Raw genomic sequence first — 10,800 nt, forward strand, 5'->3', positions numbered from 1 at the left:
CCCCGCTGCTGAGGAGCTCAGAAACCCCAGATCGCCACCTTGGCCCAGGCTCCATCTGTCCTCCGCGCACACCCTCGCCTCTGCCTCGACACCCACCTTTCAAGAAGAGATGGGGCGGTGATCTTTGCAGGAGGAGCCTGGGCAAGCCGAGGAAGATGGGAAGGACAGAAACATGGAGGGGTCACCCCACGAGGAAGGGAGCTGAGGGGACAAGTGAGCCGAGAGGAGGAGGAGGAAGGCAGGGCTCGTCCCTCGCCTGTGTCAGGGTGGGGGAATAGGGGATTGGCGACAAGGACTGGGACTCCCGCTACCCGACAGAGCCTGACCCCAGGGTGGAGGGAGTTGGGTCCCAAGAACCTTTCAGATCTACTTGAAGACAATCCCAGCCCAGCTCCGGCCCAGCCTCCTGTCTCTCCGCCTTGAGCCAGCGTAGCCCTTAGGGGCTGGGCCTCCGGTGACAGGGGCCAGGGGTGGAGCAGGGGGATCTGCCCTGGGCAGGGGGTGTCCAGCAGCGCCCTGCCCCACTGGGTATGGACCCGCAATCTTCCTCTCTTGCTGTTTAAGTTGAGGACGGGAGGGCAGCCTGGGCGGAGGTAGGAGGCAGGGTGAGACAGGCTGGCACTCAAGAAGAGGTCCTAAGTGAAGCCACCCAGGCCAGCGCCCTCGCATGTGACAGAGCCTTCACCTGCCTCCTCCTCATTCCTCCCCAGTCCTTTGCCAGCCGCCCATCCCACCACGCCGACGCAGAGGTTGGGGGTCCCAGTTGGGCCCAGTTTTCCTCCAAGCTACAGGTTCTGCCCCTGCCCACCTGCACCCATTGGCTTCCCTGGCCTGACCGCCCCCATTCCTACACCTCCCAAGATGGGCCTGGGGCAGCAGTGCAGGGGAGCCGGGGTGGGTGGGGTGGGGGTGGGGGGCCTGGCGGAGGAGCCCTGAGTGTTGGGGACGAAGGAAAGCGCTGGAGGCTCCACCTTCTGCCCTTCCCTCCCTCCCCTCCCCCTCCCCCTCTCCCCCTCCTTCCTTCCCCAGCCCTCGGCAGCAGCTCAGCGCTCAGTCAGTCTCAGGCTGTCCGGCCAGGGTGGTTGGTGGTGAGGATTCAGGCTCCGTCCTGACTGAGGCTCAGGGCCCCCAGCCCCTCCCTCCCAACCCACCAGCGTCCCGCCCCCCCCCCCCAGCCCCGAGCTGGACCGCACACCTTGGGACACGGTTTTCCACTTCCTAAGGACGAGCCCCAGACTGGAGGAGAGGTCCGAGGAGGTGAGTGAGTGCGCAGCCCGCTCCTCCGTTCCTCCCTTCCGGGGCCCAGGCCCGGGCCCCTTCGGCGGGGCGTGGGCTGGAGAGAGGCTGCCACCGGCATCTGTCCCCCATTCAGCCCCTCTCGATCCTTGGGGGCAGGCGGAAGGGAAGAAGGGAAGGCGAGAGAAAAGGTGGGAAATTCCAGGAGCCAGGATTAGAGCAGAATAAAGAGTCCGTTTTTCTTCCTTTCCATCAACAAACCTCCACCCAAGAGGAGGTTTTTAAAAAAAAAAAGAAAAGAAAAAAAAAAAAAAAGCCCAAACCCACCCACACCAAGAGACGGCTGGGACCAGGTGGTGGGAAGACGCAGAGGCGGGAGCCAGGGAGGCCGAGCCTGGGTCTGGCATGTGCGCGGGCCCCAGGGGTTTCGGTGGGTTAAGGGGAAGCCGGGCGGGAGCCACCTCGGGGCTCAGCCCGCGTCGCGTCGGGGCCGCCGTCGGGGCTTCGCGCACGCCGCTCCATCGCGCCCTCCTTCCCGTCCAGGTGGGCGTTGGACTCTTCGCGAGGACCCCGGCGGCGGGCCCCGGGGAGGTGGCCGAGGCGGCGGCGGCCGGGGGCGACATGGCGGAGGAGCAGGACCTGTCGGAGGTGGAGCTGAGCCCCGTGGGCTCCGAGGAGCCCCGCTGCCTGTCCCCGGGGAGCGCGCCCTCGCTGGGGCCCGACGGCGGCGGCGGCGGCGGCGGCGGATCGGGCCTGCGAGCCAGCCCGGGGCCAGGCGAGCTGGGCAAGGTCAAGAAGGAGCAGCAGGACGGCGAGGCGGACGATGACAAGTTCCCCGTGTGCATCCGCGAGGCCGTCAGCCAGGTGCTCAGCGGCTACGACTGGACCCTGGTGCCCATGCCCGTGCGCGTCAACGGCGCCAGCAAGAGCAAACCGCACGTCAAGAGGCCCATGAACGCCTTCATGGTGTGGGCGCAGGCGGCGCGCAGGAAGCTGGCCGACCAGTACCCGCACCTGCACAACGCCGAGCTCAGCAAGACGCTGGGCAAGCTCTGGAGGTGAGCGCCCCGACCCGCCCGCCGGCGGGCAGCTCCCGCGGGCCCTCTCACTACGGGTGGCACTGCCGGGGGGTGGGGGGGCCCTCACCAGGGGCAGCCACCTCCCTGATGGGCCTGCTGCGGGCATGGGGCCCGCCCTTCCCCCACAGCACCCCCTGGGGGCTGCGCTCCTCGGAACTCTCCCCACGGCCTGGGCCTGTCTCCCCAGCCGGGGCAGAGGGCTGGAGGGCGCCCCCTCGTGGTTGGAATTCTGTCGGTGGCAGGGGCTCGGGCCTGGGCTTCGTGGGGCCAGTGAAGGCGGGAGGGAGCATGGGAAGGGTGGTGGGGGGCTCGGCACCGCAGGCCTTCACTAGCCCTTTCCACAGGCATGCCACTCAGGGGCTACTGCCACCCCTTCCAAGGGTCAAGGGCATGATGGGAAAATGCTTGGGAAAGAACTCTAGGCCTGGCTGGGGAGGCAGGGACACTGAGGCAGCCAGGTGGAGAACGGTGCCAGCCTTGGGGGGGATGGCAAACAAGGAATTTTGAAAGGGTGAGGGATGGAGAACTGCTGAGGCCAGACTGGCCACCGCAGGACCCCGTCCAGCTGCCTTCCCGGTGCCTTTCTGACCACGCTTCCTTCAGGCCCAGGGCTGCTTCATCTCCCAGGGAGGGGGACACCCGGGAAGAAGCCTCCTCCTCCCACCCAGTCCCAGAGCTGCCAGGCTGGTCTCTTCCCCTCCCGCCCTCTCCCAGTCCTGGCGCCATCTTCCTTTCCAAGGCCCCACCCAGCATTGAGTAACCTCCTACCCCTCCAGCCCCGGAGCTGAGAGCCTTGGCCAGGAGGAAATGTTGGCCCCTTTCCTACCCAGGGTCCCTCGGATTCCAGGTTCCCTGAAGGTAGCTCAAACCTCTGGGGGAAAACATTTCCCCCCAAGGAGGAAGTCGGCCTCACCGCAGGTCTGGGGCTCCACCTGGCCCCTCGGGACTGTTGACCAGGGCAACCCACCCCCCAGACGTCCTGGGCAGCTGAGAAAGAGAACAGGGCCTCCAGGAGACGTGAGTCTGCAAAGGCCACCTGTCTCCCCGCCAAGACTGCCCACAAGATAGGCCCAGAAAGGCAAAGGGACCGCCAAGGCCGTGTAACAGCTGGTGGCGGAGCCAGGACTAGAACCCAGGTCTCCTGACCCTTCGTCCAGTGGTGACAGAAGTGGGTCGTCCCTTCACTCTAAGACATGCTCAGAGGGGTGTGAGGACGCGGGCAGAGGAGAGCACGAGTGAGGATCATCTGAGTTTCAGAAAATTTAGGCTGTGTCAGAGGAGCCCGCCGCCGCCCTCTTGCCGGCCCCAGCACAGTGGAGCCTGAGTCTAGAAAGCCCAAGGCTTAGGGCCGTGGAAGGAGCAGGAAGGCCTCCGAAAGATCAAGAGGAATTCCCATCCGGCCCCCTGGCCCTGTCCTCGGCCACGCATCTGCTAAATGCCTGGTATCCCGTCCCCGCCCCCTCTCAGCACCCTGCTCACCCGGGCAGGCCCCAGGCTCCGGGGCCAACACGCTGTGTGGACTGGGGGGTGTCTAACCCTGGCTAAGGGCAGAAGTCCAAGCTCGCTCCCCTGCCCAAGGCCCATCAACCCCCTAGTGGGCTCATCCCAGGCCAGTACCCTTGGTGCCATGGGACAGAGAGGAGCAAGTGAGACAGATAACTGGAAGAGAGATGGACAGACAGACAGAACAGGCCTTGGGGACCATGAGCAGACCACAGTGTGAGCCCAGTGAGCATCAAAAGCAAGGACGGATCCCCCCTTCCCCGCCCCACTGCCAAGAATTTACGATTGAACTCTCTCTCCATTGTCCTTGTCTGTCCCTGTTCCCCTAGCCCAGAACCCTGGCCACCACTCCAGCGGTGCCACGGGGACCCAGGGTGCCCCCCAGGGGCCAACCCAGAGTGGGGCAGTCAGGAAAGCAGGCACTGCTTTGCTCAGGATCCTACCCCGGGGCGGCAGGACAAAGGCAAGGATCAAAGGCTATGCCAGCAGGGGGTGGGCTACCTGGATCCCAGGTGGGAGCCTGGGGTGGCATCTGGATATGCACTGGGCTGGCCAGTCTCTCCAGGGGCCCCTCCTGAAATCACACACACCCTACCTCAGGCTCAGGACTCCCAGACTGCCAGGAAGGGGGATGGCTGGGTGGGCAAAACTGGAAATCAAGGGCCCTCTACCTGAAAAGAGAAAGACAGGCGGACAGACCTGCGGGGCGCTGGAAGGGGGCTGGGGGCAGACACACCGGCGCCCAGGTCCTGGCTCCCGAGTGGCCGGCTGAGCTCCGACAGTCTTGTAATCTTCGGTGCCGCCTCGGGATGGACGGTTAGGTGTGGGTCACAGGGAGCTGGTGGCATATTGGTCGACCTGCCTGGAGAGAATAATTAGAGCCAAGAGACCGGAAAGGGGGTCACAGGCTGGAACCTCTCCCGACCCCCAGCCCACAGGCCCCTTCCCCGACAAGAGCAGGTGGAGCAGCAACCAGTGATTCCAGTGTGGGTGGGGAACCAGCCTACCCTCTCCCCACCCCTGTTCCAAACCCTGGGGGTCCAGAGGACAGCAGTGAGGGGCAAACAAGGCCGTGGTCTGCAGTCAGGATTAGACGTGGAATTGGGTTACAGGGTGGCAGGACGGGTGGGGGTTAGGAGAGAGCCTGAACTGAGCCGAGGTTGGAGGGCTGGGTGAGGCTGGGGGTGAGGTTAGCATCAGGCTAAAGTTAGGCCTGGGGCTGTGGCTGGCGAACCCTCCTGCCTTCCCGTGCCCCCAGGTTAGGTCTCTAGCGAGGTTAGGGTACTTCTGGGAAGCAGCGTGGGAGGTGCCAATGGGACACAGTGCTGGACTCTGTCCTCTCCTCTGGTCTGGGCCCTGTGCCCCACCCCCTGCCATTTTCTGGCTGATTCACATCTGGTTGTCGGTTGTTGGCTGGACAGAGGGCACAGGGAAGGTTTGGGGCGGGAGAGGAAGCGGTGTCCCAGTCATCCTGGGAGCCTCTGTGCCCGGGCCACGGCTGGCTGAGGCGCCCCCACCTGCACCCCCACCTCCTCCACCACACGCACACACCCCCTTGGGCCTGCCCCACCTCACTCCCCTGGACTGGCTGGGGGGCACAGCTGGGGTGGGAAAGGCTACATCCCACTCCTCACCCCGAGGCCTTGGTCTGGGGTCTCCAGCACATCACTCAGCCAAAGGGATCCTCGGAGAAAGCTGGGCCAGGGCTGGGCTGGCCGGCGGAGGGAGGGGGCAGCGGGGGAGGCTAAGCTGCAGAGGAATGCCGCTGCCCGCTGCCCGCTAGGAGGTGCCTGGTATGGCCACCCCCTCCCATCCTAGCCAGGGAGCACTCAGCCTTCTGCTGACTGGGTGAAGAGGGCGCCCACTCGGGGTGGTGGGAGGGGGGCAGCCAGAGAGAGCGGCCCTCTGGGCTGTACGACAGAGCTGCTCCCACGGAGGCCCTTATGTCTCAGATCCTGTGGGTCAAGGTACCCCATCCTGCCCTTCTCACCCTGGGGCAGCCAAGCCCTGAACTCCCCCCAGCCCAGCCCTGCCCTGGAGTCAGGAGGGCAGGGGTACCGTCTTCAGGTGCTGCCCTCCACTGGCGGGCCTTGGACAAGAGAGACGGTCTGTCTGCCCCATCCAGGGTCTCAGAAGCGAGTGTAGCTTCTATCCTCTGTCAGCCCCTGGACAAGACCATATAATGTCCCCCAGGAGGCAGCGTCGCCTACATAGTGAGGGGCACTCATTTCCTGCCCCCTCGCCCTCCTCCCTCGAATTCACAGTCAGATTCCTGAGCTGACGGCTTCCCCCCAGGAAGCCCCGCTGTCCGCCCACCCCCGCGAGCAGCACTGGCGCCGCACCTGCTTCTCAAGACACCTGCTCTGTCATCTCGGCCGATCCCACACCCGGTGAAGGAGGGGTGACCATCCTCATTTTATAGGGAACTAAGGCCCAGAGAAGTGACTTGCCCACGGGCACAGAGCTAGTAAGCAGCAGACACTGGGCTCTTCCCCCTCACCATGCTGCTTCTGTTTGCATACCTCCAGGCCCAGGGAGCTCACCCTCTAGTGAGGGAGCTGCTCCCTTTGCAGGGAGCTTTGATGAGGAGGATGCTCCCTTCCTTGACCGGCAGGAAGCTCCACGCCTCTCCTATTCTAAGTCCATCCTCAGGGGCTGCCAGGAGCAGCAAGCTGACTTCTCTCTCACAGTCCAGCCCAGGAGAGATTTGGGGGCAGAAGTCACTGGCCTCTGCCGCTGTGGTGCCCTGGGCTCCCATCCCCCAGTCCATACATCGGCCCGCACAGCCCCCGCTCGAGGCCCCGCCCACAGGGCTCCCCATCCCGGGGCCGCGTGTTTTCCAGGGCAGACCCTCATGACAGCCCCTCTACCGTTCACCCGCCCCAGGCTGCTGAACGAGAGTGACAAGCGCCCCTTCATTGAGGAGGCTGAGCGGCTCCGGATGCAGCACAAGAAGGACCACCCAGACTACAAGTACCAGCCGCGGAGGCGGAAGAACGGGAAAGCGGCCCAGGGAGAGTCAGAGTGCCCGGGCGGAGAGGCCGAGCAGGGCGGTGCTGCTGCCATCCAGGCCCACTACAAGAGCGCCCACCTGGACCACCGGCACCCGGGAGAGGGCTCCCCGATGTCAGACGGAAACCCTGAGCACCCCTCGGGTGAGCATGGGGCTGGGGGCTTGGGGAGGGGGGGCCCGGGCAGCAGGGAGAGGCAAGGGCTGGACGGCTTGAGACCCTAGGCTCTGGGAAGGGATGGCCGGCTGGCCCAGCTGGGGTGCAGGGGCCCAGAGAGAGCTCAGCGGGACTCAGGTGGGCGGGGCTGATAGAAGGGGCAACTGCTGCTGGGTGAAGAGGCCCGTTAAGGAGGCCAGGGAGGCCCGCGGGAGTTACGCCAAGGCACGGCGGGACAGGACGCTTCTGAAAAAACGGAAGATCAGATGGAGGAGAGATCACTGCCCCATTCCCACCTCCCAGTCTGACGGGGGAGACACAGCATGCGATGCTGAGCACGTGCCATGGATGAATCAGACAGGGTATCCTGTTTCATTCTCATCCATGATAATAGCAGCTAACGTTAACGGAGCGCCTACTGTGTGCCAGGCACTGTGCTAACTGCCTTATGTGTATTAATTCATTCAATCATTCTAAACTGTGATGCGGCAGCCACACTGCCTGAGCGCAGACCTCAGCTGTGTGGCAAGTTACTTTCATTTTACAGAGAGTAAACTGAACACCGAGAGTAACCTGCCATACAGCTGAGGTCTAAGCGCCGGTGGTTTGGTTCTGGGGCTTCTGTTGGCACCTCGGCTGCCTCGCCTGTGCTCTCAGCATACAGAATACCGTGCTCGGGGTCAGGCACATGGCAGGTCTTGGGAAGCAGAGATCAGCCTTCAGAGGACATGCTCTGAGGCTTCCTCTGTGACAGACCTGGAAGCAGACACCAACGAGAAGCCATGGTCCCTGGCCTCAGTGGCCCAGACTAGAGGGATGAGCAGGGATGCAAACCAGTGAATTCAGTACAGAAGAAACGAGGGCACACAAAGCCTGTGCGAGACCCAGAGGGGGCGAGACCTCTAGGGAGGAGTCGTCCACACCTGTCCTCCCAGTCAGGTCTCCAAAAATATCCAGTTTCCCACCAGACTGTGGGCAAGGAAGGCTTCCAGAAAGAGACCATGTCTGAGCTGCCGGGTATCGTCTCTGTTTAGGAAACTGGTTAGGAGAGCACAGGGGCCCGCCCGGGGTCACCCAGTAAATGACAGAGCCAGGATTCAAACCCAAAGTCCAGACACTTTGGCCCGCGCAGGACTCAGCATTGCCTCTGGCCTGATGGGGGAGGCGCAGGCCCGCCCTCATGGAGCCCTGGTTCCACGGTCCTTGGACATGCTGTCCCTCTGACGGGACCCCGGGTCCGGCATCCCCCCCTCACACTCCTCCAGAGGTTCACAGACACGCCCGCATCCCAAGACCCCCGCCCCGGGTACAGAACTGCCACCACACGCCGCATCGCTGTGGGCCTGGCTTTTTCTTCCCTTTGGCAGCTCGGCTGCACCTCCTCCGGGAGGCCTTCCCCATGGCCCCAGGGCAGGAGGGTGGCTTCCTCTGCTGGTCTCCGGAGCCCTTCGCACAAAAGCCATCATCGCAGCACTTCCGCTGCTGCACTCTAGCCACCCATGGGCCCTGGATCCCCTCCAAGACCAGGAGCGTGGGCAGACAGGGACCCACTGGCTTTACATCTGTATCCCCTACACCCGGCACAGTGCCTGGTGCTCAGCGGTGCCTCCTCGGTGTTTGCTGCATGAATATGTGAATGAGCAAATGGACAGACAAAGGGGTAGGGTAGAGGCGGTCACTGACTCTGGGCTCCTGAACAGGCAGGGAGAGAGCAGCTGGAGGAGCCGGGGGCAGCAGGGGTGTGATGGGAGCTAAGAGCGTGGGGATCGGGGCTGGGTCAGAGGGCAAGTTTCCTCGAATAAGGGGCACTTGAGGAGTGGGGTTGGAGGCGACACAGCGGTGCTCAGGGCCCAGGGTGGAGGAGGCAGAGGCAGGCCAGCAAGTGAGGAGGGCGGCTAAGATCAGCAGAGGGCGCAGCCACCAGAGGCCTGAGTGCCTCCGGGAGAGCGGGCCAGCCCAGACCCCAGCAGGCTCCACAGCTCAGGAGCAATGAGAGCGGGGACAGAAGCCGGCTTGAGCTGGCACAAGGAAGACCTTCCCAGTGGGAACTTTTCAAAATGACCACAGGCTTCTCCAGGAGGTGGGCGACAGAGGGGAGTCCTATTCTGAGTTGGAGACAGGACCCGTTCCTAAGATTGGGGAATTTCATAAATAACGGGAGATCAACCCAAGATCATTATACAATTAAATGCCAGCTCGATCATTATACAATTAAATGCCAGCTCGAGCTGCCCAAACCTGTGAAACCTACAAGGTCACGCAGTGACTGGTCCTCAGCCTCCTGGAGGCGTCCGGTCTCCAAGTGAACTATCCAGCAGCCTCTGACCTTGGCTCCCGCTTTCTGTCTGTCTCCCTCCCCGCCCAGGCCAGAGCCATGGCCCCCCCACCCCTCCGACCACCCCAAAGACAGAGCTGCAGTCGGGCAAGGCAGACCCCAAGCGGGATGGGCGCTCCATGGGGGAGGGCGGGAAGCCTCACATCGACTTCGGGAACGTGGACATCGGCGAGATCAGCCACGAGGTAATGTCCAACATGGAGACCTTCGACGTGGCTGAGTTGGACCAGTACCTGCCGCCCAACGGACACCCGGGCCACGTGGGCAGCTACTCGGCAGCTGGCTACGGGCTGGGCAGCGCCCTGGCCGTGGCCAGTGGACACTCCGCCTGGATCTCCAAGCCCCCGGGCGTGGCTCTGCCCACGGTCTCGCCACCTGGCGTGGATGCCAAAGCCCAGGTGAAGACGGAGACCGCGGGGCCCCAGGGGCCCTCGCACTACAGCGACCAGCCGTCCACCTCGCAGATCGCCTACACCTCGCTCAGCCTGCCCCACTACGGCTCGGCCTTCCCCTCCATCTCCCGCCCCCAGTTCGACTACTCTGACCATCAGCCCTCAGGACCCTATTACGGCCACTCGGGCCAGACCTCTGGCCTCTACTCGGCCTTCTCGTACATGGGGCCGTCACAACGGCCCCTCTACACGGCCATCTCTGACCCCAGCCCCTCGGGGCCCCAGTCCCACAGCCCCACGCACTGGGAGCAGCCAGTATACACGACGCTGTCCCGGCCTTAAAGGGGGCCCCCCTCCCCACCGCCACCGCCGCCCCGCCCCTTCCCCCAGCCCCTGTGCCCTGCTCCCCGCCTGCCCCTCTCGGCCCAGCGGCGGCGGCGGCAGCCGTGGCAGAGGCTGCAGAGGCTGACAGCGGAGGGGAGGCCTTCTGTTCGGCTCACTGCCTTTGATGACCCCACCCCGTCCTATCCAGGCTCCAGCCCGGGCACAGCCCCGGGCCACTCGGCTGGGCAGAGGAGAAGGAGGTTGATTGTTGCCCCTAGACTGAAAAACGAAGGGCTGCACCTTCCCCCAGGAATGACCCTCGATCCCAGGATCTGAGAAGGCCCCGCTCGCCCTCCTCTGGGAGGGGGAAGCATCAGGGAGATGGGAATCGGAGGCCTTGCCACGCCTGTGCCCGGGTTTCCCCTTCCGTGGGGAAGAAGGGGTCTGACATAACCCGTGCCATGTGCCTAAGAGCAAGGCCGGCCAGAGACCCGTGTCAGTGCCTGGAGCGGGCTCTCTGCCCCTCGGGGGCTGGGGACAGCTTTGAACAGCCTCCAGGGAGTGGAGTGGGGGGTGTCTCCTCATCCCTTCCATGCACCCCCTCTCCTGAACACAGAAAGGAATTGGCACAGCGGCCCCCAGATCCAGTTCTGTGCCGGCAACCTCATTCTTTGTCTGATGGAGAAAGGGGGCCCAGGTCCTACGCCACTGCGCCCTCCCAGACCTTGAGGGGAGGTCTCCCAGGAGGTGAGGGGCGGGGACTC

General features: G+C 64.1%; 1 protein-coding gene across 1 annotated transcript; it reads left to right on the plus strand.

Moving 5' to 3' along the window:
- The first annotated feature begins 1,222 nt into the window (after window positions 1-1,222).
- Window positions 1,223-10,285, plus strand: SOX10 (SRY-box transcription factor 10). The gene is made up of 4 exons (NM_001099933.1): window positions 1,223-1,257; window positions 1,780-2,294; window positions 6,705-6,973; window positions 9,351-10,285. Exons 2-4 carry the CDS (start codon window positions 1,858-1,860, stop codon window positions 10,052-10,054), a joined length of 1,410 nt encoding a protein of 469 aa, NP_001093403.1. The 5' UTR covers window positions 1,223-1,257; window positions 1,780-1,857; the 3' UTR covers window positions 10,055-10,285.
- The last annotated feature ends 515 nt before the right edge of the window (window positions 10,286-10,800 follow it).

The sequence above is a fragment of the Sus scrofa genome, chromosome 5, assembly GCF_054392235.1.
Source record: "Sus scrofa isolate SSC_HxYL_T2T_F1_AM1 chromosome 5, Sscrofa_HxYL_maternal_Yorkshire_Landrace_v2.0, whole genome shotgun sequence".
Classification (NCBI taxonomy): Eukaryota; Metazoa; Chordata; class Mammalia; order Artiodactyla; family Suidae; genus Sus; species Sus scrofa.